The sequence below is a fragment of the Acartia tonsa genome, chromosome 15, assembly GCF_053477335.1.
Source record: "Acartia tonsa isolate MP-2025a chromosome 15, ASM5347733v1, whole genome shotgun sequence".
Lineage (NCBI taxonomy): Eukaryota > Metazoa > Arthropoda > Copepoda > Calanoida > Acartiidae > Acartia > Acartia tonsa.
Window position 1 is genome coordinate 4,696,854 of NC_137274.1, and position 23,630 is coordinate 4,720,483.

General features: G+C 38.4%; 2 protein-coding genes and 65 non-coding genes across 68 annotated transcripts in view; 35 read left to right on the forward strand and 32 right to left on the reverse strand.

Annotated features, from left to right (window-relative positions):
* Positions 1 to 44: 44 nt before the first annotated feature.
* Positions 45 to 163, reverse strand: LOC145308555 (5S ribosomal RNA). Its single transcript, XR_013876380.1, has one exon. It is a non-coding gene; the product is annotated as a 5S ribosomal RNA (ribosomal RNA).
* A 519-nt stretch (positions 164 to 682) lies between these two features.
* Positions 683 to 847, forward strand: LOC145307924 (U1 spliceosomal RNA). The gene has a single exon (XR_013875768.1). It is a non-coding gene; the product is annotated as a U1 spliceosomal RNA (small nuclear RNA).
* Positions 848 to 1,114: 267 nt separating this feature from the next.
* LOC145308018 (U2 spliceosomal RNA) lies at positions 1,115 to 1,306 on the forward strand. The gene has a single exon (XR_013875853.1). It is a non-coding gene; the product is annotated as a U2 spliceosomal RNA (small nuclear RNA).
* Positions 1,307 to 1,635: 329 nt separating this feature from the next.
* On the forward strand, positions 1,636 to 1,753 carry LOC145308118 (U5 spliceosomal RNA). Its single transcript, XR_013875954.1, has one exon. It is a non-coding gene; the product is annotated as a U5 spliceosomal RNA (small nuclear RNA).
* Positions 1,754 to 2,178: 425 nt separating this feature from the next.
* Positions 2,179 to 2,249, forward strand: TRNAG-GCC (transfer RNA glycine (anticodon GCC)). Its single transcript has one exon. It is a non-coding gene; the product is annotated as a tRNA-Gly (tRNA).
* Positions 2,250 to 2,308: 59 nt separating this feature from the next.
* LOC145308529 (5S ribosomal RNA) lies at positions 2,309 to 2,427 on the reverse strand. The gene has a single exon (XR_013876355.1). It is a non-coding gene; the product is annotated as a 5S ribosomal RNA (ribosomal RNA).
* Positions 2,428 to 2,514: 87 nt separating this feature from the next.
* On the reverse strand, positions 2,515 to 2,633 carry LOC145308345 (5S ribosomal RNA). Its single transcript, XR_013876182.1, has one exon. It is a non-coding gene; the product is annotated as a 5S ribosomal RNA (ribosomal RNA).
* A 163-nt stretch (positions 2,634 to 2,796) lies between these two features.
* Positions 2,797 to 2,869, reverse strand: TRNAA-AGC (transfer RNA alanine (anticodon AGC)). The gene has a single exon. It is a non-coding gene; the product is annotated as a tRNA-Ala (tRNA).
* A 90-nt stretch (positions 2,870 to 2,959) lies between these two features.
* On the reverse strand, positions 2,960 to 3,078 carry LOC145308442 (5S ribosomal RNA). Its single transcript, XR_013876274.1, has one exon. It is a non-coding gene; the product is annotated as a 5S ribosomal RNA (ribosomal RNA).
* A 140-nt stretch (positions 3,079 to 3,218) lies between these two features.
* On the reverse strand, positions 3,219 to 3,337 carry LOC145308374 (5S ribosomal RNA). Its single transcript, XR_013876209.1, has one exon. It is a non-coding gene; the product is annotated as a 5S ribosomal RNA (ribosomal RNA).
* A 654-nt stretch (positions 3,338 to 3,991) lies between these two features.
* On the reverse strand, positions 3,992 to 4,110 carry LOC145308281 (5S ribosomal RNA). The gene has a single exon (XR_013876122.1). It is a non-coding gene; the product is annotated as a 5S ribosomal RNA (ribosomal RNA).
* Positions 4,111 to 4,310: 200 nt separating this feature from the next.
* TRNAK-UUU (transfer RNA lysine (anticodon UUU)) lies at positions 4,311 to 4,383 on the forward strand. Its single transcript has one exon. It is a non-coding gene; the product is annotated as a tRNA-Lys (tRNA).
* Positions 4,384 to 4,458: 75 nt separating this feature from the next.
* TRNAD-GUC (transfer RNA aspartic acid (anticodon GUC)) lies at positions 4,459 to 4,530 on the forward strand. The gene has a single exon. It is a non-coding gene; the product is annotated as a tRNA-Asp (tRNA).
* A 90-nt stretch (positions 4,531 to 4,620) lies between these two features.
* TRNAI-AAU (transfer RNA isoleucine (anticodon AAU)) lies at positions 4,621 to 4,694 on the reverse strand. Its single transcript has one exon. It is a non-coding gene; the product is annotated as a tRNA-Ile (tRNA).
* Positions 4,695 to 4,831: 137 nt separating this feature from the next.
* Positions 4,832 to 4,904, forward strand: TRNAR-UCU (transfer RNA arginine (anticodon UCU)). The gene has a single exon. It is a non-coding gene; the product is annotated as a tRNA-Arg (tRNA).
* A 76-nt stretch (positions 4,905 to 4,980) lies between these two features.
* Positions 4,981 to 5,103, forward strand: TRNAL-CAA (transfer RNA leucine (anticodon CAA)). The gene is made up of 2 exons: positions 4,981 to 5,018; positions 5,059 to 5,103. It is a non-coding gene; the product is annotated as a tRNA-Leu (tRNA).
* A 190-nt stretch (positions 5,104 to 5,293) lies between these two features.
* Positions 5,294 to 5,365, reverse strand: TRNAG-UCC (transfer RNA glycine (anticodon UCC)). The gene has a single exon. It is a non-coding gene; the product is annotated as a tRNA-Gly (tRNA).
* Positions 5,366 to 5,482: 117 nt separating this feature from the next.
* Positions 5,483 to 5,555, forward strand: TRNAV-AAC (transfer RNA valine (anticodon AAC)). The gene has a single exon. It is a non-coding gene; the product is annotated as a tRNA-Val (tRNA).
* Positions 5,556 to 5,558: 3 nt separating this feature from the next.
* On the forward strand, positions 5,559 to 5,630 carry TRNAE-UUC (transfer RNA glutamic acid (anticodon UUC)). Its single transcript has one exon. It is a non-coding gene; the product is annotated as a tRNA-Glu (tRNA).
* Positions 5,631 to 5,741: 111 nt separating this feature from the next.
* On the forward strand, positions 5,742 to 5,823 carry TRNAS-GCU (transfer RNA serine (anticodon GCU)). Its single transcript has one exon. It is a non-coding gene; the product is annotated as a tRNA-Ser (tRNA).
* Positions 5,824 to 5,914: 91 nt separating this feature from the next.
* TRNAL-UAA (transfer RNA leucine (anticodon UAA)) lies at positions 5,915 to 5,998 on the forward strand. The gene has a single exon. It is a non-coding gene; the product is annotated as a tRNA-Leu (tRNA).
* Positions 5,999 to 6,108: 110 nt separating this feature from the next.
* Positions 6,109 to 6,190, reverse strand: TRNAS-UGA (transfer RNA serine (anticodon UGA)). Its single transcript has one exon. It is a non-coding gene; the product is annotated as a tRNA-Ser (tRNA).
* A 108-nt stretch (positions 6,191 to 6,298) lies between these two features.
* Positions 6,299 to 6,372, forward strand: TRNAP-CGG (transfer RNA proline (anticodon CGG)). Its single transcript has one exon. It is a non-coding gene; the product is annotated as a tRNA-Pro (tRNA).
* A 44-nt stretch (positions 6,373 to 6,416) lies between these two features.
* On the reverse strand, positions 6,417 to 6,489 carry TRNAA-CGC (transfer RNA alanine (anticodon CGC)). The gene has a single exon. It is a non-coding gene; the product is annotated as a tRNA-Ala (tRNA).
* Positions 6,490 to 6,630: 141 nt separating this feature from the next.
* On the forward strand, positions 6,631 to 6,702 carry TRNAW-CCA (transfer RNA tryptophan (anticodon CCA)). Its single transcript has one exon. It is a non-coding gene; the product is annotated as a tRNA-Trp (tRNA).
* A 69-nt stretch (positions 6,703 to 6,771) lies between these two features.
* On the forward strand, positions 6,772 to 6,878 carry LOC145308196 (U6 spliceosomal RNA). The gene has a single exon (XR_013876041.1). It is a non-coding gene; the product is annotated as a U6 spliceosomal RNA (small nuclear RNA).
* Positions 6,879 to 6,971: 93 nt separating this feature from the next.
* On the reverse strand, positions 6,972 to 7,043 carry TRNAA-UGC (transfer RNA alanine (anticodon UGC)). Its single transcript has one exon. It is a non-coding gene; the product is annotated as a tRNA-Ala (tRNA).
* Positions 7,044 to 7,195: 152 nt separating this feature from the next.
* TRNAT-UGU (transfer RNA threonine (anticodon UGU)) lies at positions 7,196 to 7,267 on the forward strand. The gene has a single exon. It is a non-coding gene; the product is annotated as a tRNA-Thr (tRNA).
* Positions 7,268 to 7,396: 129 nt separating this feature from the next.
* Positions 7,397 to 7,476, forward strand: TRNAL-UAG (transfer RNA leucine (anticodon UAG)). Its single transcript has one exon. It is a non-coding gene; the product is annotated as a tRNA-Leu (tRNA).
* Positions 7,477 to 8,579: 1,103 nt separating this feature from the next.
* Positions 8,580 to 8,669, reverse strand: TRNAI-UAU (transfer RNA isoleucine (anticodon UAU)). Its single transcript is given in 2 exon segments — positions 8,580 to 8,615; positions 8,632 to 8,669. It is a non-coding gene; the product is annotated as a tRNA-Ile (tRNA).
* Positions 8,670 to 8,763: 94 nt separating this feature from the next.
* On the reverse strand, positions 8,764 to 8,836 carry TRNAR-CCU (transfer RNA arginine (anticodon CCU)). The gene has a single exon. It is a non-coding gene; the product is annotated as a tRNA-Arg (tRNA).
* A 125-nt stretch (positions 8,837 to 8,961) lies between these two features.
* Positions 8,962 to 9,033, reverse strand: TRNAE-CUC (transfer RNA glutamic acid (anticodon CUC)). Its single transcript has one exon. It is a non-coding gene; the product is annotated as a tRNA-Glu (tRNA).
* A 450-nt stretch (positions 9,034 to 9,483) lies between these two features.
* On the forward strand, positions 9,484 to 9,557 carry TRNAN-GUU (transfer RNA asparagine (anticodon GUU)). Its single transcript has one exon. It is a non-coding gene; the product is annotated as a tRNA-Asn (tRNA).
* Positions 9,558 to 9,608: 51 nt separating this feature from the next.
* On the reverse strand, positions 9,609 to 9,681 carry TRNAR-ACG (transfer RNA arginine (anticodon ACG)). The gene has a single exon. It is a non-coding gene; the product is annotated as a tRNA-Arg (tRNA).
* Positions 9,682 to 9,761: 80 nt separating this feature from the next.
* TRNAV-CAC (transfer RNA valine (anticodon CAC)) lies at positions 9,762 to 9,834 on the forward strand. Its single transcript has one exon. It is a non-coding gene; the product is annotated as a tRNA-Val (tRNA).
* A 77-nt stretch (positions 9,835 to 9,911) lies between these two features.
* Positions 9,912 to 9,983, forward strand: TRNAQ-CUG (transfer RNA glutamine (anticodon CUG)). Its single transcript has one exon. It is a non-coding gene; the product is annotated as a tRNA-Gln (tRNA).
* Positions 9,984 to 10,054: 71 nt separating this feature from the next.
* Positions 10,055 to 10,127, forward strand: TRNAF-GAA (transfer RNA phenylalanine (anticodon GAA)). Its single transcript has one exon. It is a non-coding gene; the product is annotated as a tRNA-Phe (tRNA).
* Positions 10,128 to 10,186: 59 nt separating this feature from the next.
* Positions 10,187 to 10,260, reverse strand: TRNAT-CGU (transfer RNA threonine (anticodon CGU)). Its single transcript has one exon. It is a non-coding gene; the product is annotated as a tRNA-Thr (tRNA).
* Positions 10,261 to 10,337: 77 nt separating this feature from the next.
* Positions 10,338 to 10,410, reverse strand: TRNAK-CUU (transfer RNA lysine (anticodon CUU)). Its single transcript has one exon. It is a non-coding gene; the product is annotated as a tRNA-Lys (tRNA).
* Positions 10,411 to 10,502: 92 nt separating this feature from the next.
* Positions 10,503 to 10,573, forward strand: TRNAG-GCC (transfer RNA glycine (anticodon GCC)). Its single transcript has one exon. It is a non-coding gene; the product is annotated as a tRNA-Gly (tRNA).
* Positions 10,574 to 10,629: 56 nt separating this feature from the next.
* Positions 10,630 to 10,748, reverse strand: LOC145308230 (5S ribosomal RNA). The gene has a single exon (XR_013876073.1). It is a non-coding gene; the product is annotated as a 5S ribosomal RNA (ribosomal RNA).
* Positions 10,749 to 10,814: 66 nt separating this feature from the next.
* Positions 10,815 to 10,933, reverse strand: LOC145308209 (5S ribosomal RNA). The gene has a single exon (XR_013876053.1). It is a non-coding gene; the product is annotated as a 5S ribosomal RNA (ribosomal RNA).
* A 66-nt stretch (positions 10,934 to 10,999) lies between these two features.
* Positions 11,000 to 11,118, reverse strand: LOC145308567 (5S ribosomal RNA). The gene has a single exon (XR_013876391.1). It is a non-coding gene; the product is annotated as a 5S ribosomal RNA (ribosomal RNA).
* Positions 11,119 to 11,256: 138 nt separating this feature from the next.
* Nedd4 (E3 ubiquitin-protein ligase Nedd4) overlaps positions 11,257 to 23,630 on the forward strand; it is a 103,217-nt gene continuing 90,843 nt past the window's right edge. The window contains exon 1 of one of the 2 annotated variants that reach the window (XM_080150171.1): positions 11,257 to 11,295. The gene's annotated coding sequence lies outside the window, so the exon portion shown is untranslated. Of the gene's footprint in view, positions 11,296 to 12,898; positions 12,923 to 23,630 lie in introns of those variants that run through there. The other variant, XM_080150172.1, reaches the window with a different exon arrangement.
* LOC145307925 (U1 spliceosomal RNA) lies at positions 11,638 to 11,802 on the forward strand. The gene has a single exon (XR_013875769.1). It is a non-coding gene; the product is annotated as a U1 spliceosomal RNA (small nuclear RNA).
* Positions 12,070 to 12,261, forward strand: LOC145308019 (U2 spliceosomal RNA). Its single transcript, XR_013875854.1, has one exon. It is a non-coding gene; the product is annotated as a U2 spliceosomal RNA (small nuclear RNA).
* Positions 12,591 to 12,708, forward strand: LOC145308119 (U5 spliceosomal RNA). Its single transcript, XR_013875955.1, has one exon. It is a non-coding gene; the product is annotated as a U5 spliceosomal RNA (small nuclear RNA).
* TRNAG-GCC (transfer RNA glycine (anticodon GCC)) lies at positions 13,134 to 13,204 on the forward strand. Its single transcript has one exon. It is a non-coding gene; the product is annotated as a tRNA-Gly (tRNA).
* Positions 13,264 to 13,382, reverse strand: LOC145308530 (5S ribosomal RNA). Its single transcript, XR_013876356.1, has one exon. It is a non-coding gene; the product is annotated as a 5S ribosomal RNA (ribosomal RNA).
* LOC145308346 (5S ribosomal RNA) lies at positions 13,470 to 13,588 on the reverse strand. Its single transcript, XR_013876183.1, has one exon. It is a non-coding gene; the product is annotated as a 5S ribosomal RNA (ribosomal RNA).
* On the reverse strand, positions 13,752 to 13,824 carry TRNAA-AGC (transfer RNA alanine (anticodon AGC)). The gene has a single exon. It is a non-coding gene; the product is annotated as a tRNA-Ala (tRNA).
* Positions 13,915 to 14,033, reverse strand: LOC145308443 (5S ribosomal RNA). The gene has a single exon (XR_013876275.1). It is a non-coding gene; the product is annotated as a 5S ribosomal RNA (ribosomal RNA).
* Positions 14,145 to 14,263, reverse strand: LOC145308375 (5S ribosomal RNA). Its single transcript, XR_013876210.1, has one exon. It is a non-coding gene; the product is annotated as a 5S ribosomal RNA (ribosomal RNA).
* LOC145308282 (5S ribosomal RNA) lies at positions 14,918 to 15,036 on the reverse strand. The gene has a single exon (XR_013876123.1). It is a non-coding gene; the product is annotated as a 5S ribosomal RNA (ribosomal RNA).
* TRNAK-UUU (transfer RNA lysine (anticodon UUU)) lies at positions 15,237 to 15,309 on the forward strand. The gene has a single exon. It is a non-coding gene; the product is annotated as a tRNA-Lys (tRNA).
* TRNAD-GUC (transfer RNA aspartic acid (anticodon GUC)) lies at positions 15,385 to 15,456 on the forward strand. The gene has a single exon. It is a non-coding gene; the product is annotated as a tRNA-Asp (tRNA).
* Positions 15,547 to 15,620, reverse strand: TRNAI-AAU (transfer RNA isoleucine (anticodon AAU)). Its single transcript has one exon. It is a non-coding gene; the product is annotated as a tRNA-Ile (tRNA).
* Positions 15,758 to 15,830, forward strand: TRNAR-UCU (transfer RNA arginine (anticodon UCU)). Its single transcript has one exon. It is a non-coding gene; the product is annotated as a tRNA-Arg (tRNA).
* TRNAL-CAA (transfer RNA leucine (anticodon CAA)) lies at positions 15,907 to 16,029 on the forward strand. Its single transcript has 2 exons — positions 15,907 to 15,944; positions 15,985 to 16,029. It is a non-coding gene; the product is annotated as a tRNA-Leu (tRNA).
* Positions 16,076 to 16,148, reverse strand: TRNAM-CAU (transfer RNA methionine (anticodon CAU)). The gene has a single exon. It is a non-coding gene; the product is annotated as a tRNA-Met (tRNA).
* Positions 16,220 to 16,291, reverse strand: TRNAG-UCC (transfer RNA glycine (anticodon UCC)). The gene has a single exon. It is a non-coding gene; the product is annotated as a tRNA-Gly (tRNA).
* Positions 16,409 to 16,481, forward strand: TRNAV-AAC (transfer RNA valine (anticodon AAC)). The gene has a single exon. It is a non-coding gene; the product is annotated as a tRNA-Val (tRNA).
* TRNAE-UUC (transfer RNA glutamic acid (anticodon UUC)) lies at positions 16,485 to 16,556 on the forward strand. Its single transcript has one exon. It is a non-coding gene; the product is annotated as a tRNA-Glu (tRNA).
* On the forward strand, positions 16,668 to 16,749 carry TRNAS-GCU (transfer RNA serine (anticodon GCU)). The gene has a single exon. It is a non-coding gene; the product is annotated as a tRNA-Ser (tRNA).
* TRNAL-UAA (transfer RNA leucine (anticodon UAA)) lies at positions 16,841 to 16,924 on the forward strand. The gene has a single exon. It is a non-coding gene; the product is annotated as a tRNA-Leu (tRNA).
* TRNAS-UGA (transfer RNA serine (anticodon UGA)) lies at positions 17,035 to 17,116 on the reverse strand. Its single transcript has one exon. It is a non-coding gene; the product is annotated as a tRNA-Ser (tRNA).
* Positions 17,882 to 23,630, reverse strand: part of LOC145307687 (glutamine synthetase 1, mitochondrial-like) — a 33,870-nt gene continuing 28,121 nt past the window's right edge. The window contains exons 10-12 of the mRNA XM_080150178.1: positions 19,942 to 20,039; positions 19,383 to 19,561; positions 17,882 to 18,111 (exon numbers count right to left, since the gene is read on the reverse strand). Coding sequence (XP_080006304.1) covers positions 20,019 to 20,039 — 21 coding nt within the window. The 3' untranslated portion in view covers positions 17,882 to 18,111; positions 19,383 to 19,561; positions 19,942 to 20,018. The remainder of the gene's footprint in view (positions 18,112 to 19,382; positions 19,562 to 19,941; positions 20,040 to 23,630) is intronic.

The window sequence follows — 23,630 nt, forward strand, 5'->3', positions numbered from 1 at the left end:
AGGTTTGGGCTAGGATTGTTTGGGTCAAAATTCCAAAAATGTTAAGTCTACGACACCAAGTATTCCCAGGCGGTCACCCATCCAAGTACTAACTTGGCCCAATGTTGCTTAACTTCAGTGATCGGACGAGAACTGGTGCTTTCAACATGGTATGGCCGTAGACATTTGGTAAGGCATTTTCACATTATAATGTGGATATTACCATACCATCCTTCTGTAAGGTTTGTTTCGTTGCGACCAGTGCTAACTCTTGGTAATCTTGTTATAAGAAGTGACAGTTTGCATCTTGTATTTGTCTAAACTGACCAAGCTAAATTTGCTTGATTCACTTCACTAAGAGGTGTGTATAGATCCAGTGGTTGCAGTGTGAACTGTAATGCTATTTCTGTCAGAGCTGATGATAGCTCACTATCTGCAATAGGAATGCATAACCTGTAAAGTAGCAATCATGTATTTTATGTAGTCAATAATTTGGCCTCTAGGTGTCGCATTTGTTTCAATGGAAGACCTCCTACCGAAGGTTTCATCAACAAAGTATGTCACCAACTATTTGAAAAAGTATAAATATAGCATTTCTGAGGGGACACTTCAACTGAATCATGTTTTGTGTAAAGTCGTGGAGCTGGTCAGCAAAATATCTATAGTCTTTGTCACCCATACACTGAAATCGACTCTTTCCCTCATACTTACCTGGCGTGGAGGTTAACCATGATCACTAAGGTGGTTCCTCTAGGGTGAGGCTGTGCCATTGCACTCAGGCATGGCTGACCCCTACGATTACCCCAAATGTGGGTAACTCGAACGCACAATTTTTGGTAGTTGGGGACTGCGTTCGCGCATCCCCTAATAAATACAGAACAGACGACAGAATTAGAATGTTTAACTTAACCATCTAGTTCAAATTTTACACACCAGGAATTGCTAAAGTTTGTGTAGTTGGCCAGAAAAAGGCTTCTATCGAAGCCCAATTTAAAGTAAAGTTTTTGCTTTGAACTAGGCAGATTGACTATACTCTCTCTAACAATGATTAGGCAGCCTGCATGCCAATCTTTTGCCAGACAGTACAATAGTCAGGTTATGACTCTAAGGTAGTATACTGGAACTATTCTTCGGCATCGCTTCTCGGCCTTTTGGCTAAGATCAAAGTGTAGTATCTGTTCTTATCAGCTTAATATCTGATACGGGGACCATGTGTCCCCTTCGATATTAAACTCATTTTTGTTAGGGGATGAGGACTTGGAGCTTGCTCCAGCCTTATCACGGGTTGGCCTGGTATTGCAGTACCACCAGGATCGGCCCACTTGTCCCCACTTCTAACCTGGACCACTCAATACATTGTGTACAACCTGTATCAAGTTTGCACAAGTCAACAAGCATGCTGCCAAAAGCACAATGGCTCCACTTCCTTTATGTAGTTCAATGTTTTAATGCTAGGTGGTGCAAACCCCTAAAGTTGAATGTCATTTAATGGATAATTTTCTGCCTCAAGTTATTCTAGGGGCTTGTGTTTTTTTGGTGAATAAGCTGAACTTTGACACAATCTCTACATGTCTTTGCTGACAACTACATTAGATTGGTCAATGGAACAAGCCTAACAGCTGCCAAGGATATGGAGCTATTTGTGTTGTTTGAGCATGTCCAGGATCTACCTACAGCACGAATAAATCTTTCGCCTTTTACTAAAGATTTCCGTGTAAGTGGATCATATTGGAACTACATCCAATTTATCTGAAGGCTTTCCATGAGAGAGCCCACTTAAAGAAACATATTACAACAGGCATGTAGGGACAGGATGTCAGGATGAGTTTACCACAAAACCATTCATCTCCAACCAACCACTTCAAATTTGTGAAAATAAAACTGGCCAACCATGCTGACAAATAGCCTACGGTAGGAATGGCTAAAATTGCAGTTACCATTTGTCTAAACTGACCAAGCTATACTTGCTTGATTCACTTCACTAAAAGGTGTGTACAAGTGAACCAAGGATCACTCAGATATTGTCTTGCCGGGCTGAAGAAAGTCCTTACCTACTGCCAAAGTCTACTTACAGCAAGTCATATTAATCGTTCAGGTGTAAAGCTATATCAATCTGTATTTGGGTTATAAATTGACAGATTTCTGAATAAAGATTTTCAGCAAGGGGTTGGGTTATACGAATAGCCAAAGAGCATGCCAGCAACGTTGGTTCAGTGGTAGAATGCTCGCCTGCCACGCGGGCGGCCCGGGTTCGATTCCCGGACGTTGCAGCAATTATTTTCTACGTTAACACAACTTTTCTGTTTTCAGTGACAAGATAAAGATGTAGAGTTTACGACACCAAGTATTCCCAGGCGGTCACCCATCCAAGTACTAACTTGGCCCAATGTTGCTTAACTTCAGTGATCGGACGAGAACTGGTGCTTTCAACATGGTATGGCCGTAGACATAAAGTGACAACATGATTTTCAAACTTGTGTGAGGTTTAGTTAGGTTTGGGCTAGGATTGGTTGGGTCAAAATTCCAAAAAGATTGAGCCTACGACACCAAGTATTCCCAGGCGGTCACCCATCCAAGTACTAACTTGGCCCAATGTTGCTTAACTTCAGTGATCAGACGAGAACTGGTGCTTTCAACATGGTATGGCCGTAGACATTTACTCTGAGGAAATGCTCTTCTAACTTCTGGTTTATTAAATAACATTCTAATGCAACAAAAAGGTTTAAAGTTTTACTGGTTTAAATTTTCAGACTTTTGTTTTTTCTGTGTGTTTATTTTTTTGTTTGGTGCTTGTGTAGTAGGGGGAAAAATGATACATGGAGATGCGGGGTATCGATCCCCGTACCTCTCGCATGCTAAGCGAGCGCTCTACCATCTGAGCTACATCCCCTTGGGTTTCACCTTATGTTCTCAGTGATTAGAAATTTCTCTTGGACAAGAAAGAAAAAGAGACAAATTTGAAATATGGATAAAATGTTATAGCCTACGACACCAAGTATTCCCAGGCGGTCACCCATCCAAGTACTAACTTGGCCCAATGTTGCTTAACTGCAGTGATCGGACGAGAACTGGTGCTTTCAACATGGTATGGCCGTAGACATATATCAACGGAAAATGTCGCGTAAATTAAATGCAAAATGCATTACGGAGAGAAAATGAATGCAAAACGCTCAACAGTACAGGAATCTACGGACAAGGAAGAAAAAGAGACAAATTTTGAAATATGGATAAAATGTTAAAGCCTACGACACCAAGTATTCCCAGGCGGTCACCCATCCAAGTACTAGCTTGGCCCAATGTTGCTTAACTTCAGTGATCGGACGAGAACTGGTGCTTTCAACATGGTATGGCCGTAGACATTTATCAAAGGAAAATGTGTCATAAACTAAATGGAAAATGCATTACCAAGAGAAAATACGTACAGGTATTTACGGAAAATGGTTCTAAGTTCTTGATTGGTTTCCAGTGATTAGTGGGTTCTCTTTAACCCTGAATAAAGATGTTTGTGACTGACTAAGACAGACACTCAACCCGAGCGGACTCAAGGTGAGCGACCCATCGAAGCAGAGCTGATACACACCTCTTGTAGAAGTGAATCAAGCAATATTAGCTTGGTCGTTTTAGACAATGATGTAAAGTTACTTGGACAATCATATATTTTTGATATTTGTTCCAGGTCCGACCGGAAAAGTTAATTTTCATAAAATACAAGCACAAAGTAACTAAAATATTAATCCAAGTAGGTATGTGTAATACTAAAAGATATCATTTTATCGAACAATAATAGTTGTCAACCCAAAACTTATGCCTCAACACGGAGAAAACAAAGCCTAACTGGGAACTAAACAGAGCTGCCATCTGGTGACAAGAACAGTAACTACATATTATATCATAGTGGTTGCATTGTATAAGGGCTTTAGGTGTAAAAAATGAACATAAGCAGTTGTCTGGTTTACATTTCTCAGACTTTGTTTTTTTCTTTTCTCAACTTATAAAAAAGGATGAAAAGATTTGCCTACGACACCAAGTATTCCCAGGCGGTCACCCATCCAAGTACTAACTTGGCCCAATGTTGCTTAACTTCAGTGATCGGACGAGAACTGGTGCTTTCAACATGGTATGGCCGTAGACATTTAACAATGGAAAATGTGACATATACTAAATGCAAAATGCTACAATACAGGAAAATTATGGAGTGATGATTTATTCTATACAACTCAGGTTGCACTTAACCAAAAATAAACAGAGAGAAAACCAAGCCTACCATGAACTAAAATGCTGCTGCCATCTGGTGAGACAATTTTGTTACTGTAATTGTAAAATAGCATGATGCCCGGGTAGCTCAGTCGGTAGAGCGTTAGGCTTTTAACCTAACGGTCCAGGGTTCGAGCCCCTGCTCGGGCGCTCTCATTTTTTGTTCAAGTCTCCAATCAGTGTGATACGTACGTAGAGACTAGAAAATAGCTGGTCAACAAGAATTCCTCGATAGTCTAGTGGTGAGGATCTCCGCCTGTCACGTGGAAGGCCCGGGTTCGATTCCCGGTCGGGGAGAGATAATTTTTCAACCTTGTGAAATTTCTTTTTTTTATCCATTAAATATTTCCGCCACTGCAAACTGTTCAATTTGGTAAAAGTATTAGCTGGCCCGTAGGGGGATCGAACCCGTGACCTTCGCGTTATTAGCACGACGCTCTAACCAACTGAGCTAACGGGCCTGATTGAGATGACATGTTTAAGTATTAGCACAATGCAAAAACTACATGCTTTTTTTCTTCTCTACTTGATTTTCTTTTACTTGCCTTCCATAATGTTTTCTGTCAACAAATGCTACTATTTTCTTTTCTCTTACCAAGTCCCATTAGCGCAGAGGATAGCGCGTTGGACTTCTAATCCAAAGGTCCTGGGTTCGATCCCCAGATGGGATGCTAACATTGCATTTTGGCTAACCTTTTTGGGTTATCAAAACATGGAATTTCCTAATCCGTGAACACTATATTAGCAGTCAGGATGGCCGAGTGGTCTAAGGCGCCAGACTCAAGGACAACTTCCTTGCTCTCTGATAGAGAGTGGTTGTGAGAATTCTGGTCCTCGATGAGGGCGTGGGTTCGAATCCCACTTCTGACAAAACTTTTTTTTCAAAACACAACCAGGAGATGAAAAAGTATTAGCCTGCCCCCGGTGAGGCTCGAACTCACAGCCTTCAGATTATGAGACTGACGCGCTGCCTACTGCGCTACGGAGGCTTGTTGGCAGTACAGGATTAGTACACTTTTTGAATGTACAAAAATGTATTGCTAGGCAACTGAGATGAAAATGCGTCAGCCGGGAATCGAACCCGGGTCAACTGCTTGGAAGGCAGCTATGCTCACCACTATACCACTGACGCTTGTTTTACAATATAATTATGTACGCCAAAGTGAAAACCACAAATACATATTTGCCTAGTAACTAGCACACTTAAAGAAAAGCAGAGGGCAATAAAGCTGTTTACTCTATGTAACAAGTTTCCGTGGTGTAGCGGTTATCACATCTGTCTAACACGCAGAAGGTCTCCGGTTCGATCCCGGACGGAAACAGAATCCCACGTGGTCTAACGGCTAGGATATCTGGCTTTCACCCAGGAGGCCCGGGTTCAACTCCCGGCGTGGGAAATCTTTTGACACGATTGATGCAATATTGCGGGTTTTTTTTTTTTTTTTTTTTTTTGTTGATGTCATGTGTCATGTCTGCTTTGAAAGTAATCTAGGCTAATCATTATCATAGACGAGGTGGCCGAGTGGTTAAGGCGTTGGACTGCTAATCCAATGGGCTCTGCCCGCGTGGGTTCGAATCCCATCTTCGTCGTGATAATTTTTTTTTGTAGAGCTTGGCTTAATCAGTGCTTGTCAGTCGTGATTTCATGCGTTTTGCAATGAGTGCCGCCCTGTTGCATCCTGTCAGGTTGGCCGAGTGGTCTAAGGCGTGAGATTTAAGCTCTCATAATCGTAAGATTGCGTGGGTTCGAACCCCACACCTGACAAAGGTCTTATTTTAACACTATACCAGGAAGGCCATGTGAGTTGCAAGGTAACTTTCTGGTTTTGCAAAAAAAGTAAAAAAAAACACTAGATACTAACAAAATCTGACTTTCGCAGCCGGCAGGATTCGAACCTGCGCGGGGAAACCCCATTGGATTTCAAGTCCAACGCCTTAACCACTCGGCCATGACTGCTGGCTCTGGTTGACGGCCATCCATGAATACAGCATCACAGCTGGAAGCAATCGGCTAGTAAGTTGGTGAATTACAGCTTGCTACTGACAGTTAGCAGGGCACAAGCCAGGCTTGATGGTCTAGGCGGCATGATTCTCGCTTCGGGTGCGAGAGGTCCCGGGTTCAACTCCCGGTCAAGCTCATGGTTTTGCCCAATACTTTTGAAAATTGAAAAGAAAAAAAAATTTGGAGTCGTCGGGATTTGAACCCGAGACCTTCTAAATGCGAATCAGACGCTCTACCAGCTGAGCTACGACCCCTGGTCTTCGTCATAGGGGCCGGACGAAAGCAGCGCCTTTTTTCTATTGGTCGCTTGCATTGTATAGTGGATAGAAAAAAAGAAATAAAAAGACTTTCCTTTAGTTTCGCCTGAATTCAAAGTTGCAGCAATTCAAACATCTGACTCTGTGGCGCAACGGTAGCGCGTCTGACTCCAGATCAGAAGGCTGCGTGTTCAAATCACGTCAGGGTCAACAGAATTGATTTTGCAATTTGTGTAACAAATGCTGATCTTTATAGACAACTAAATTCTAGTCTCAATTGTACTTGCTTCGGCAGTACATATACTAAAATTGGAACGATACAGAGAAGATTAGCATGGCCCCTGCGCAAGGATGACACGCAAAATCGTGAAGCGTTCCACATTTTTGTGTCCGCATAACCCCATACAAATATTTTCTCACTGAAGTACTCATTTTGAACAAAAGACAACTTCAAAGAAATAACAAAAATCATTGACAATTGGAGATGCCGGGGATCGAACCCGGGGCCTCATACATGCAAAGCATGCGCTCTACCACTGAGCTACATCCCCCTGTTGAATGCATTAGCTGACTAATACTCAACTGAATCCTTTAGCAATTTCAAAGTCTTTAACACAAGGTGCAAACCGGAATAGCTTAGGTTAGGTTAGGTTACGTTAGACTAGGTTAGGCTAGGTTTAAATTGTGCCACGTGAACATGCAAGCCTCTATAGCTCAGTGGCAGAGCACTGGTCTTGTAAACCAGGGGTCGAGAGTTCAATCCTCTCTGGAGGCAGTTAATTTTGTGAAATCACTCACTGGAAAAACAAATTTTTTTTAGGTGTTTGATGCTTTTACACAGTAAGGCTGAAAAAAAAAAACTTAAGAAACAATTTTTGTTATTCGCACAACTGTCAGCACAACAGGCAGTTTGGCCGAGTGGTCTAAGGCGCTGGTTTTAGGCACCAGTCCGCAAGGGCGTGGGTTCGAATCCCACAGCTGTCAAAAATTTATTTTAGTAAAAACTCGGTTATTATGAATTACAATTACAATTTAGTATCCTTCTGCCTTTCTAGATCAGATAAGATTCATCATTCTTGAGTGTACATACATAAACAATGAAATCAAAAGTTTCAAAGATTTTTACAAAACACATTCCATTGCTAAAAACGCGATCTTTGGTTTGTTTAAATGTCCATTTATTTAGCATTTTTCAAGAATGTCAAGCGTGGGAAAATTTTTAGAATGTGGGAACCATTTATTTTGAAATGTTCTATCAGTTTCAAACCTTTTTCATTCAATAGATCATACTGACTTTGGAAAAACTGTCAGACCGATTTTTGAAATTCAATCTGTGAAAAAAGATATTCAAGTTTTAATTTTTTGTTTTAAAAATTATTTTACATGTATTGACGCCATCTTGGATTATGATAATTTTTTTTTGTTAGAAGATTTTTTTCTAAAATATTTTTAAAAAATTAACTTTTTACAAAAAAAAAATCTTTGAACTTAAATTGACCAATAATTCAAAGATTTTTTCTCTTTGATTTGGAAGATTTTTTATGATTTTTATTTTTAATGTCAAATAAAAACACAACAGTGAAAAAATGAAAATTAAATGAAAAAACGTTTTATGATTTTATTCAAGAAATTATTTCCTAACATCACCTTTTTGTTGCAATAGAATGTTATTTAAGCAAACAAAATTTAAATATCCATTTATGCTAAATTTTGTTTGCTTAAATAACTCATTGGAGGATTTTTCATGGCATAATTTAAATCACAAATCTTTATACATTTATATGGTTATTCAGTCAAATTTTATTGAATTTGTTATTAACTTGATAGACTTAAAACAGTAGTAAAAAGAAAATATCAATCTATCTATATTCTTTAACAAACTTTTTTCCTTGATTGATTGTTGGTTAGTAAAGCATAGTTACAAAAAAATTTTGAAATCGAACCACAGTACCTGTATTTGATATTATGAGGTACTGCTAGAGAATATTTTAGCATTTTGGTAAGATAAAATGCTTTGTTTAAGTAAAAAAAATATTTTTGCTCTTTTCATGGAAGACCCTGCCAGGTTTAAGGGTTGAAAAAGTGCTTGCTCTAGGTGAGGCTCGAACTCACAACCCCGGCATAACTTGTTGTACTGTCTATAAGTACCGTGCGCTAACCGATTGCGCCACTAGAGCAGCTTGCTTTCACTCTTCATATTTGCTACTACACTGCCTTCAAGAAACCTTGGAAGCACTGCAACCAAAACAACTTTTGCTTAAAAGATAATGTTACCCACGGCGAGACTCGAACTCGCAATCTTCGGTTTAGGAGACCGACGCCTTATCCATTAGGCCACGCAGGCTTGGTGTCACCCTGGCTGAAAAGTAAAAACTTAAAAATATCCAATTCTCTATCTTTTTTTTATCTCCTTTTTTTTTGGATCGGGGATGTTGATATAATTACTTGGGGGTTCGACAAAATGTATTTTTCCGTTACCGGGAATCGAACCCGGGCCTGCTGGGTGAGAGCCAGCTATCCTAACCACTAGACCATAACGGAAGCTGGCGAAATTACACCCAAAATTAAATATGAAAAAAATTGCAATTCAAATGGTACATTGTGACAGAAATTGATGTGATAGTTGACTGGAACCGTGGCGAGGTTCTGTAATCCTGCTACTGGGAGGTCAGAGTTTGGGATGGTTTGAGGCAGGGAACGCCTGGTTACCATTGAAACACGTTGAATTGGCGTCCGCACTAAGCCTGGCATCAACATGGCCACTTAGGGGGAGCCCTAGGTGATCAGGTTGCTTAATGAGGGGCGGATTGGGCCAGAGGGGAAACCCAGCAGCCAAGAGTTTCCGTGTCGGTCAGTAGTCGGACCGCGCTAATGAGTGTTCGGTGGTAATTAGCCCTACCAACATAAGTAAACCAATCTTTTTTTTGTTTTTATATTTGAAGGCACCATAGAATAATATTAAAAATAATGTAATATTTTTATCTTGTATTAGCCTCCGTGGCGCAATCGGCTAGCGCGTTCGGCTGTTAACCGAAAGGTTGGTGGTTCGAGCCCACCCGGGGGCGACTTATTTTATAGCAATTTTCTTTAATAGCCAAACGAATCTTTAAAATTTTCGATCTCGGCAGGATTCGAACCTGCAATCTTCTGATCCGTAGTCAGACGCGTTATCCGTTGCGCCACGAGACCTAGCTAAGTGACGTGGCTTTGTAGTTGCACATTTTATGTCTGTTTGTTATGTATCTTGGCTTGGTTACTTAGTTGACAATGGTTCCTTAGTGTAGTGGTTATCACGTGTCCTTCACACGGACAAGGTCGCCGGTTCGATCCCGGCAGGAACCAATACATAAGGTTTTTTTTCTTTTCTTTTTATACAAAATTAATTTTTTTTTACCCTTTGGAGTTTAGATCTGCATCAAGGTCCTATGGTGTAATGGTTAGCACTCTGGACTCTGAATCCAGCGATCCGAGTTCAAATCTCGGTAGGACCTAAACTTTTTAGAGTCATGTAAAAGTGATCTTTTTTCCATATTGACCAAGATAAGCAACATTGTTTTAACTAGCCGTGATAGCTCAGTTGGGAGAGCGTTAGACTGAAGATCTAAAGGTCCCCGGTTCGATCCCGGGTCGCGGCATTTTTGCAAATCTTTACCCTATGTATGTGTAGCCATGGATAGTAGTAATAAAAGGATCAAGGCACCACCGAGAGTCGAACTCGGGATCTCCTGTTTACGAGACAGGCGCTTTAACCAACTAAGCCATGGCGCCTGAATTACCCTATTGTCAGTATATCACGAAACAAATTCAAATATATTTTTAAAAACTGTTCCATATAAAAAAAAATTCGCCCAACGTGGGGCTCGAACCCACGACCCTGAGATTAAGAGTCTCATGCTCTACCGACTGAGCTAGCCGGGCTATGTTAGCTGCCTGGGCTCTGCACTTTGTATGGTTGGTCTTTGCAATAGGTACACAAAAACTAACTACACGAATATCATGAGAGCAAGCCAGCAACGTTGGTTCAGTGGTAGAATGCTCGCCTGCCACGCGGGCGGCCCGGGTTCGATTCCCGGACGTTGCAGCAATTATTTTCTACAGTATCACAACTTTTTTGAGGCAATTTTTTAAAAATGGATAAGCCTACGACACCAAGTATTCCCAGGCGGTCACCCATCCAAGTACTAACTTGGCCCAATGTTGCTTAACTTCAGTGATCGGACGAGAACTGGTGTTTTCAACATGGTATGGCCGTAGACATTAATTGTGTGGGGTTTAGTTAGGTTTGGCCTAGGATTGGTTGGGTCAAAATTCCAAAAAGATTGAGCCTACGACACCAAGTATTCCCAGGCGGTCACCCATCCAAGTACTAACTTGGCCCAATGTTGCTTAACTTCAGTGATCGGACGAGAACTGGTGCTTTCAACATGGTATGGCCGTAGACATTAATTGTGTGGGGTTTAGTTAGGTTTGGGCTAGGATTGTTTGGGTCAAAATTCCAAAAATGTTAAGTCTACGACACCAAGTATTCCCAGGCGGTCACCCATCCAAGTACTAACTTGGCCCAATGTTGCTTAACTTCAGTGATCGGACGAGAACTGGTGCTTTCAACATGGTATGGCCGTAGACATTTGGTAAGGCATTTTCACATTATAATGTGGATATTACCATACCATCCTTCTGTAAGGTTTGTTTCGTTGCGACCAGTGCTAACTCTTGGTAATCTTGTTATAAGAAGTGACAGTTTGCATCTTGTATTTGTCTAAACTGACCAAGCTAAATTTGCTTGATTCACTTCACTAAGAGGTGTGTATAGATCCAGTGGTTGCAGTGTGAACTGTAATGCTATTTCTGTCAGAGCTGATGATAGCTCACTATCTGCAATAGGAATGCATAACCTGTAAAGTAGCAATCATGTATTTTATGTAGTCAATAATTTGGCCTCTAGGTGTCGCATTTGTTTCAATGGAAGACCTCCTACCGAAGGTTTCATCAACAAAGTATGTCACCAACTATTTGAAAAAGTATAAATATAGCATTTCTGAGGGGACACTTCAACTGAATCATGTTTTGTGTAAAGTCGTGGAGCTGGTCAGCAAAATATCTATAGTCTTTGTCACCCATACACTGAAATCGACTCTTTCCCTCATACTTACCTGGCGTGGAGGTTAACCATGATCACTAAGGTGGTTCCTCTAGGGTGAGGCTGTGCCATTGCACTCAGGCATGGCTGACCCCTACGATTACCCCAAATGTGGGTAACTCGAACGCACAATTTTTGGTAGTTGGGGACTGCGTTCGCGCATCCCCTAATAAATACAGAACAGACGACAGAATTAGAATGTTTAACTTAACCATCTAGTTCAAATTTTACACACCAGGAATTGCTAAAGTTTGTGTAGTTGGCCAGAAAAAGGCTTCTATCGAAGCCCAATTTAAAGTAAAGTTTTTGCTTTGAACTAGGCAGATTGACTATACTCTCTCTAACAATGATTAGGCAGCCTGCATGCCAATCTTTTGCCAGACAGTACAATAGTCAGGTTATGACTCTAAGGTAGTATACTGGAACTATTCTTCGGCATCGCTTCTCGGCCTTTTGGCTAAGATCAAAGTGTAGTATCTGTTCTTATCAGCTTAATATCTGATACGGGGACCATGTGTCCCCTTCGATATTAAACTCATTTTTGTTAGGGGATGAGGACTTGGAGCTTGCTCCAGCCTTATCACGGGTTGGCCTGGTATTGCAGTACCACCAGGATCGGCCCACTTGTCCCCACTTCTAACCTGGACCACTCAATACATTGTGTACAACCTGTATCAAGTTTGCACAAGTCAACAAGCATGCTGCCAAAAGCACAATGGCTCCACTTCCTTTATGTAGTTCAATGTTTTAATGCTAGGTGGTGCAAACCCCTAAAGTTGAATGTCATTTAATGGATAATTTTCTGCCTCAAGTTATTCTAGGGGCTTGTGTTTTTTTGGTGAATAAGCTGAACTTTGACACAATCTCTACATGTCTTTGCTGACAACTACATTAGATTGGTCAATGGAACAAGCCTAACAGCTGCCAAGGATATGGAGCTATTTGTGTTGTTTGAGCATGTCCAGGATCTACCTACAGCACGAATAAATCTTTCGCCTTTTACTAAAGATTTCCGTGTAAGTGGATCATATTGGAACTACATCCAATTTATCTGAAGGCTTTCCATGAGAGAGCCCACTTAAAGAAACATATTACAACAGGCATGTAGGGACAGGATGTCAGGATGAGTTTACCACAAAACCATTCATCTCCAACCAACCACTTCAAATTTGTGAAAATAAAACTGGCCAACCATGCTGACAAATAGCCTACGGTAGGAATGGCTAAAATTGCAGTTACCATTTGTCTAAACTGACCAAGCTATACTTGCTTGATTCACTTCACTAAAAGGTGTGTACAAGTGAACCAAGGATCACTCAGATATTGTCTTGCCGGGCTGAAGAAAGTCCTTACCTACTGCCAAAGTCTACTTACAGCAAGTCATATTAATCGTTCAGGTGTAAAGCTATATCAATCTGTATTTGGGTTATAAATTGACAGATTTCTGAATAAAGATTTTCAGCAAGGGGTTGGGTTATACGAATAGCCAAAGAGCATGCCAGCAACGTTGGTTCAGTGGTAGAATGCTCGCCTGCCACGCGGGCGGCCCGGGTTCGATTCCCGGACGTTGCAGCAATTATTTTCTACGTTAACACAACTTTTCTGTTTTCAGTGACAAGATAAAGATGTAGAGTTTACGACACCAAGTATTCCCAGGCGGTCACCCATCCAAGTACTAACTTGGCCCAATGTTGCTTAACTTCAGTGATCGGACGAGAACTGGTGCTTTCAACATGGTATGGCCGTAGACATAAAGTGACAACATGATTTTCAAACTTGTGTGAGGTTTAGTTAGGTTTGGGCTAGGATTGGTTGGGTCAAAATTCCAAAAAGATTGAGCCTACGACACCAAGTATTCCCAGGCGGTCACCCATCCAAGTACTAACTTGGCCCAATGTTGCTTAACTTCAGTGATCAGACGAGAACTGGTGCTTTCAACATGGTATGGCCGTAGACATTTACTCTGAGGAAATGCTCTTCTAACTTCTGGTTTATTAAATAACATTCTAATGCAACAAAAAGGTTTAAAGTTTTACTGGTTTAAATTTTCAGACTTTTGTTTTTTCTGTGTGTTTATTTTTTTGTTTGGTGCTTGTGTAGTAGGGGGAAAAATGATACATGGAGATGCGGGGTATCGATCCCCGTACCTCTCGCATGCTAAGCGAGCGCTCTACCATCTGAGCTACATCCCCTTGGGTTTCACCTTATGTTCTCAGTGATTAGAAATTTCTCTTGGACAAGAAAGAAAAAGAGACAAATTTGAAATATGGATAAAATGTTATAGCCTACGACACCAAGTATTCCCAGGCGGTCACCCATCCAAGTACTAACTTGGCCCAATGTTGCTTAACTGCAGTGATCGGACGAGAACTGGTGCTTTCAACATGGTATGGCCGTAGACATATATCAACGGAAAATGTCGCGTAAATTAAATGCAAAACGCTCAACAGTACAGGAATCTACGGACAAGGAAGAAAAAGAGACAAATTTTGAAATATGGATAAAATGTTAAAGCCTACGACACCAAGTATTCCCAGGCGGTCACCCATCCAAGTACTAGCTTGGCCCAATGTTGCTTAACTTCAGTGATCGGACGAGAACTGGTGCTTTCAACATGGTATGGCCGTAGACATTTATCAAAGGAAAATGTGTCATAAACTAAATGGAAAATGCATTACCAAGAGAAAATACGTACAGGTATTTACGGAAAATGGTTCTAAGTTCTTGATTGGTTTCCAGTGATTAGTGGGTTCTCTTTAACCCTGAATAAAGATGTTTGTGACTGACTAAGACAGACACTCAACCCGAGCGGACTCAAGGTGAGCGACCCATCGAAGCAGAGCTGATACACTCCTCTTGTAGAAGTGAATCAAGCAATATTAGCTTGGTCGTTTTAGACAATGATGTAAAGTTACTTGGACAATCATATATTTTTGATATTTGTTCCAGGTCCGACCGGAAAAGTTAATTTTCATAAAATACAAGCACAAAGTAACTAAAATATTAATCCAAGTAGGTATGTGTAATACTAAAAGATATCATTTTATCGAACAATAATAGTTGTCAACCCAAAACTTATGCCTCAACACGGAGAAAACAAAGCCTAACTGGGAACTAAACAGAGCTGCCATCTGGTGACAAGAACAGTAACTACATATTATATCATAGTGGTTGCATTGTATAAGGGCTTTAGGTGTAAAAAATGAACATAAGCAGTTGTCTGGTTTACATTTCTCAGACTTTGTTTTTTTCTTTTCTCAACTTATAAAAAAGGATGAAAAGATTTGCCTACGACACCAAGTATTCCCAGGCGGTCACCCATCCAAGTACTAACTTGGCCCAATGTTGCTTAACTTCAGTGATCGGACGAGAACTGGTGCTTTCAACATGGTATGGCCGTAGACATTTAACAATGGAAAATGTGACATATACTAAATGCAAAATGCTACAATACAGGAAAATTATGGAGTGATGATTTATTCTATACAACTCAGGTTGCACTTAACCAAAAATAAACAGAGAGAAAACCAAGCCTACCATGAACTAAAATGCTGCTGCCATCTGGTGAGACAATTTTGTTACTGTAATTGTAAAATAGCATGATGCCCGGGTAGCTCAGTCGGTAGAGCGTTAGGCTTTTAACCTAACGGTCCAGGGTTCGAGCCCCTGCTCGGGCGCTCTCATTTTTTGTTCAAGTCTCCAATCAGTGTGATACGTACGTAGAGACTAGAAAATAGCTGGTCAACAAGAATTCCTCGATAGTCTAGTGGTGAGGATCTCCGCCTGTCACGTGGAAGGCCCGGGTTCGATTCCCGGTCGGGGAGAGATAATTTTTCAACCTTGTGAAATTTCTTTTTTTTATCCATTAAATATTTCCGCCACTGCAAACTGTTCAATTTGGTAAAAGTATTAGCTGGCCCGTAGGGGGATCGAACCCGTGACCTTCGCGTTATTAGCACGACGCTCTAACCAACTGAGCTAACGGGCCTGATTGAGATGACATGTTTAAGTATTAGCACAATGCAAAAACTACATGCTTTTTTTCTTCTCTACTTGATTTTCTTTTACTTGCCTTCCATAATGTTTTCTGTCAACAAATGCTACTATTTTCTTTTCTCTTACCAAGTCCCATTAGCGCAGAGGATAGCGCGTTGGACTTCTAATCCAAAGGTCCTGGGTTCGATCCCCAGATGGGATGCTAACATTGCATTTTGGCTAACCTTTTTGGGTTATCAAAACATGGAATTTCCTAATCCGTGAACACTATATTAGCAGTCAGGATGGCCGAGTGGTCTAAGGCGCCAGACTCAAGGACAACTTCCTTGCTCTCTGATAGAGAGTGGTTGTGAGAATTCTGGTCCTCGATGAGGGCGTGGGTTCGAATCCCACTTCTGACAAAACTTTTTTTTCAAAACACAACCAGGAGATGAAAAAGTATTAGCCTGCCCCCGGTGAGGCTCGAACTCACGGCCTTCAGATTATGAGACTGACGCGCTGCCTACTGCGCTACGGAGGCTTGTTGGCAGTACAGGATTAGTACACTTTTTGAATGTACAAAAATGTATTGCTAGGCAACTGAGATGAAAATGCGTCAGCCGGGAATCGAACCCGGGTCAACTGCTTGGAAGGCAGCTATGCTCACCACTATACCACTGACGCTTGTTTTACAATATAATTATGTACGCCAAAGTGAAAACCACAAATACATATTTGCCTAGTAACTAGCACACTTAAAGAAAAGCAGAGGGCAATAAAGCTGTTTACTCTATGTAACAAGTTTCCGTGGTGTAGCGGTTATCACATCTGTCTAACACGCAGAAGGTCTCCGGTTCGATCCCGGACGGAAACAGAATCCCACGTGGTCTAACGGCTAGGATATCTGGCTTTCACCCAGGAGGCCCGGGTTCAACTCCCGGCGTGGGAAATCTTTTGACACGATTGATGCAATATTGCGGGTTTTTTTTTTTTTTTTTTTTTTTGTTGATGTCATGTGTCATGTCTGCTTTGAAAGTAATCTAGGCTAATCATTATCATAGACGAGGTGGCCGAGTGGTTAAGGCGTTGGACTGCTAATCCAATGGGCTCTGCCCGCGTGGGTTCGAATCCCATCTTCGTCGTGATAATTTTTTTTTGTAGAGCTTGGCTTAATCAGTGCTTGTCAGTCGTGATTTCATGCGTTTTGCAATGAGTGCCGCCCTGTTGCATCCTGTCAGGTTGGCCGAGTGGTCTAAGGCGTGAGATTTAAGCTCTCATAATCGTAAGATTGCGTGGGTTCGAACCCCACACCTGACAAAGGTCTTATTTTAACACTATACCAGGAAGGCCATGTGAGTTGCAAGGTAACTTTCTGGTTTTGCAAAAAAAGTAAAAAAAAACACTAGATACTAACAAAATCTGACTTTCGCAGCCGGCAGGATTCGAACCTGCGCGGGGAAACCCCATTGGATTTCAAGTCCAACGCCTTAACCACTCGGCCATGACTGCTGGCTCTGGTTGACGGCCATCCATGAATACAGCATCACAGCTGGAAGCAATCGGCTAGTAAGTTGGTGAATTACAGCTTGCTACTGACAGTTAGCAGGGCACAAGCCAGGCTTGATGGTCTAGGCGGCACAAGAAAATTTCGGGGCCTTCGGCCCCTCTAATTTTCTTGTCTCGCTTCGCTCGATTTTTTTGGGGCCTTCGGCCCCTATAATTTTTTTCGCTACGCTGAACTCTTACGTCTCGCTATGCTTGATTGTCAAATTTGAATAGACAAACAACATCCTGTTACTTTAGTATAAGGATAAATGTACATGTATAGGTATAATGTACATAGTTTTAAGGTATCTTTTGTTTGCGCCAATAATTAAAATTGAAATATGTGTGAGCATTATTCTTTATTTATTAATGAATATAGTGTATAATATTATATTAATGATTAATGTAGATTCAATTAATTATTTCAATATAATCCTAATAATAAGACGACATTAGTTTCTTCATATCATACAATTTAGGTAAAGTTTGGTTTTTTGCTTAATTATGATGAAATAAATGTTAAAGGTCTTAAACAATTTTTCAATATTGTTTTTATTGTTTGTAAGAAAATATAGAAAGGAATATAAAAAAAAACATATAAACAACCAATTTAACCAAATTTTAATACAAAGACGACATATTATGACTTTATTCTGCATAAAATAAGATAATTTTGCTTTCAACTAATAGTAATGAAATATTAATTTCTGTATTTTAAGAACATGAACCCTTAACGGTTTTTAGGGTGGGGGGGCTTTGAAAAAAAATATTTTATCTTACCAAAATACTAAAATATCCTCTAGTAGTATATCCTTATATTAAATACAGGTGTTCAAGTCAATTTCAGGTTCCATGTATGATCCTGCAGGTCCTGATCCTCCAGGTTTCCAGAAATCTTTAAATGGCTCCTGTGGCCGGAATACTAGGTGACTGTAACAATGTAAGAAGGCAGATTTCCTCTAAAACATAAAGATTAATTAATGGTAATAGTTGTTCTTTTGTAATGTACATTAGGTTTGCTACTTAAATGTTAGGATATTCTTTATTACTTTTGTTTTTATTTAATATTTACATTCTGGTGTTTTTTTCTGGCTGTATCATTGAACGCGGAGAAATGAATTTTGAACACTATATTAAGATAAAAATGTGTTCCAGAGTGGTATCACCCACCTCCCCCCCCCCCCACTTAAAATATATTCCCGATTATCTAAAAGTATCTTTAGAGTGAAAAAAATCTGTTGGAAGGTATTGGCTACTGTACTATCTCAAAAAACATTAAAAAAGGGTGTGCAAAAAAAATGCGGACTTTTTTAAAATTGAAATTGCGCGGCTTGTGTTAATAGTAGAAAAATGTTACGCATATCGTTAGAACCGTTAGGAAGTCTATTTTTTGGAAATATAAAAACGATTCCTGTGCTATGTATAGTTTAGGAGCTATGTGGTAAAATGTCCCAACTGGCTTAAAACTTAACTTGCGAGTAAATCATTAAAGATTAAAGCATACAAAAAATATGTACCTTTTTAAAGTTTAGATTGCGCGGCTTGTGTTAATAGTAGAAAAACGTTATCCATATCGTTAGAACCGCTATGAAGTCTATTTTTTGAAAATATTAGAACCATTACTGTGAACTTATAGTTTAGGAGCTACGTGTTAAAATGTACCAACTGACTTAAAACTTGACTTGAGAGTAAATCATTAAAGATAAAAAAAAGTGTGTGCAAAAATGCGGACATTTTTAAAATTCAAACTGCTCGGCTTGTGTGAATAGTAGAAAAATGCTATGTATATCGTTAAAACCGTCATAAGCTCTATTTTATGGAAATATAAGTACGATTTTTGTGCTATTTTTAGTTTAAGAGCTGTATTGATAAATGTTAGAAAAGTGGAAAAATTTAATCTTTAATGATTTACTCGCAAGTCAAGTTTTAATTCAGTGGGGACATTCTACCACATAGCTCATAAATTATACGTAGCATAGGAATCGTTTTTATATTTCCAAAAAATAGACTTCCTAACAGTTCTAATGGTATGCATAACGTTTTTCTACTATTAACACAAGCTGAGCAATTAGAATTTTAAAAATGTAATTTTTTTATTTGCATACCCTTTAATTTAATGTTTAATGATTTACTCGCAAGTCAAGTTTTAAGCCAGTTGGGACATTTTACCACATAGCTCCTAAATTATACGTAGCATATGAATAATATTTTAAAAAATATTTTATCTTACCAAAATACTAAAATATCCTCTAGTAGTATATCCTTATATTAAATACAGGTTTTCAAGTCAATTTCAGGTTCCATGGATGATCCTGCAGGTCCTGATCCTCCAGGTTTCCAGAAATTTTTAAATGGCTCCTGTGGCCGGAATACTAGGTGACTCAAACAAACAGTGAAGGCAGATTTCCTCTAAAACATAAAGATTAATTAATGGTAATAGTTGTTCTTTTGTAATGTACATTAGGTTTGCTACTTAAATGTTAGAATATTCTTTATTACTTTTGTTTTTATTTAATATTTAGATTCTGGTGTTTTTTTCTGGCTGTATCATTGAACGGGGAGAAATGAATTTTGAACACTATATTAAGATAAAAATGTGTTCCAGAGTGGTATCACCCACCTCCCCCCCCCCCCCCCCCAACTTAAAATATATTCCCGATTATTTAAAAGTATGTTTAGAGTGAAAAAAATCTGTTGGAAGGTATTGGCTACTGTATTATCTCAAAAAACATTAATAAATGTTGATTCTTCCTATGAGATACTACATTGAAAAAGAACTATATTAATACCTGGAAATTACCTTTTGGGGGCGAAATGCTGCCTCAGGTTAGAGTCCTTTAGCTTCACCTTTGAATGAAAAAAAGCGTCATGGGCCCAATGAAATATCCTAAATAGTCATATTATAGTATCATAGTACTGGTTAAGCTTTAAGATTTACGATTAAGATATTTAGTTTTCATTCTGGTGTCAAGATGTACCTAGTAAGGAGATTATTAAATTAAGTTTAAGATATTTGTTGAGTTCTGTAGTTAGATATCCCTGAAAGTTTTAAGTTTAAAGACAGATAATTAGATATTATTATTGGTTCTTATCCACCGGATTCGAATGAATACGAGAAAATTCATTACAAGTCTGCAAAGTTCTTAAGCCAATGAATAAGAAAACGTTATAATAAAACTTTGGGGAATGGTATAATTAACAGCCCATTGTCCCCTCTATCTCTCTCGGTTACGTCTGAGACAGTTAGCTTTTGTGCATTAAGTTAGGCATGTTAAAATTGTCCTATCGATTTCAAACTTTGCATGATGTTTCCTGTAGTAGTTGGGTCAATTTAGAAAGCGTAGCAACTCTATAATCATTACCAGAATTTCCGTACGTCCTTTTAAACATGTTGATTTTTCTATTTTTTTAACAAATGTTCTAGTAAGGAGATTATTAAATTAAGTATAAGATATTTGTTGAGTTCTGTAGTTAGATATCCCTGCAAGTTTTAAGTTTAAAGACAGATAATTAGATATTCAGATTTTTATCTGGCAAAAACACGTCCCTGCAAAATATTAAGTTTTTGTTATCAATATGAATTAGGATTAAGTTTTAAAATAGGCTTTTAGATATTCAGTTGTTTTTCGGCCAAATACATCCCAGCAAAGATTAAGTTTTCTTCAAAGATTAATTAAGATTAAGATATATCTCTCGCCGATTGTTAGATATCTCTGAAGATATTATACATCCCTGCAAAGATTAAGTTTTCTGCAAAGATTAATTAACATTAAGATATATATCTCCCTGATGTTTTAGGAAACGGAGAAAAAATATCTTAATCTTAATAAATCCTTTTAGAAAACTTAATCTTTGCTGGGATGTATTTGGCCGAAAAACAACTGAATATCTAAAAGCCTATTTTAAAACTTAATCCTAATTCATATTGATAACAAAAATTTAATGTTTTGCAGGGACGTGTTTTTGCAGATAGAAATCTGAATATCTAATTAATTAACGCCCCCCTCCCCCCCTCAACCGGTTTTTTTTTATCTCATTTTTGTGTGTGAAAGACAAAGAGCCCAAACTACGTGACTTTTTAAGTTTAGGTATGACACATAACTGAGAGTTGGAATATTTAGAATATCTCCATCCTGGCGGGCACAGGATGCCAGCAAACCTGGCATGGTCATCCAGGTACAGAGCAAAAATATTTTTTGACTTAAAAAAAATATTTTATCTTACCAAAATACTAAAATATCCTCTAGTAGTATAACCTTATATTAAATACAGGTGTTCAAGTCAATTTCAGGTTCCATGTATGATCCTGCAGGTCCTGATCCTCCAGGTTTCCAGAAATCTTTAAATGGCTCCTGTGGCCGGAATTTTTGACTTAGAGACTTCAAATTTTAAACTTAAGTTTTTCTTACATGTCTACACAAGTTATTAAAATTTCATAAAGATCTGCCGCCGTTTACCCGCCGAACGGCGATTGTGGCGGCTGGCAGCTGCCAAGTACAGCCGCGGCTGCTGAAATGTATAATTTGATATTTAAAATATAAAATTTATATAAAGAATAACATTTTCTGCCCAAAAATTTGTATTCTAGCTTCAAAATTTAAAAATTATTACAGCCATTTGAAATTTTTAAGTGAAAAAGGACCTAAAAACAAAAGTTGTTAAATAAAAGGGTGAAGGAAGCGAAAATTGGCATTGAATTACTTAAGGTCGGAAATTCATCATAACACAGGGGACTTATACAAAAAAATTTAGCACTCTAGTTCTAATAGGAACTAAGATAACAATGCCTACCCCCCCCCCCCCCCCCAACCCGACTGATTAAGGTGCTGCTAGGGGTCCGACTGTAAGGGGTTAATGTGGCATATATTGTAATACAAAGACGACATTTTAAAACAACATGCCACATTTCCACTTACCTAATGTCTATGGCCATACCATGTTGAAAGCACCAGTTCTCGTTTAAGAAGGTAGATGATTTAATCTAAAACAAACAGATTAATTAATGTTAATATTGAAAGAAATACACCTATGTAAGACTTTATTATTGAGGTAAACTTAAAGTAAAATATCCCCTCCCTCCATTTACATAAAGATAAACATTTTGTTGCTAAAAAATGTTATTCTAGTTTCAAAAATTGAAAAATTATTGCTATTGAATTTTATAAGTAAAAAAGGTGATTGAAACAAAAATTGTTAAATAAATTGTTATGTACCTATTTAGTGAAATCTATAACAGTGCTGTCACTTACTTTCTGACAAGGGTTTCAGACTTGTCCGGTTAATCATGTCAATATTTAATAATTAAAAAAAGAAATATACATCATATATAGACAAAATGATTATGAATTATATATTTCTTTTTCAATATTTATAATTGAAAATGATTAGTCCGCCAGTTTCCACTGTTAGTAATATTATTTTGAATTTGGTGATCTCTGTGTTTATTTACAAAAAAATTTGTTCTCCCATTTAAAATTACATAAATATTAACCAATTTGTCAAGAACAAAGGCATATAATTTCCCAAGTTTTACTTAACAGTGGTCTACTACTGTCTATGCAAATAGAACAGTAGTAGAAATCAGTGTATAATGAAATGATTAATTTCAATGTTAACACTTGTATGATAGAAACAAATTGTTTCATTTTTGTTATTTAAAATCAAATAAATTTGACTTTAAATTTGATTTTTTCAATAATTGAAAAATTTTGTTAATTCTAAAATTAACAGGGTGTGTTGTTAAATACTTTACCTGGCATGAAGGTAATTTCCATTAATCAGAAAGGAATTTGGTAAATAATATAAAAGAGTTTCTATTATTTCAAACAAATTAGTTACCTAAGAACTTCATTAAAGACTATATTTTGAAGTTTTTCTTTCAAAGTTACCACAATCAATGATTCTGGTTTCTTTACCCTTGATAAAGCAACATAGAGTTGACCATGGGTAAAAACATCATTTGCAAGATACAAACCAACAGTACCTAAGGTTTGTCCTTGACTTTTGTTTATTGTCATAGCGAATGCTGGTGTTACTGGAAATTGATGTCTAGAAAAAAGAACAAAACAATTCTTTTCTGTAGTATTCAATTTTATTCTAGGAATTAGAACTATTTTTCCATTTGTAAGGTTTTTACATTTTAAAATATGTCTACCAACCATTGAAATGAAAAGAAGTCTAGTTCCATTACATAATCCTTGTTTTGGTAAAAGATTGCGTAACAACAATAATGGTGTACCAGGTTTTAATATTAACTTATGTGGCGGAAAACCTGGTGGTTTTAAAGTATTCAAGAACTCTGTTGGGTAAATACTAGTAGATGAATCAATAACCGTATCTATAGAATACTTTTCAAATGTTTCTGCATTTGACATTGAGTTCAATATTTTGTCATTGATCATATCTACTGATTTATTTGTTGGTGCTAATATACAACGACTGTGGACGAAATTACAATTTGCTATTGTAATATTTTGAT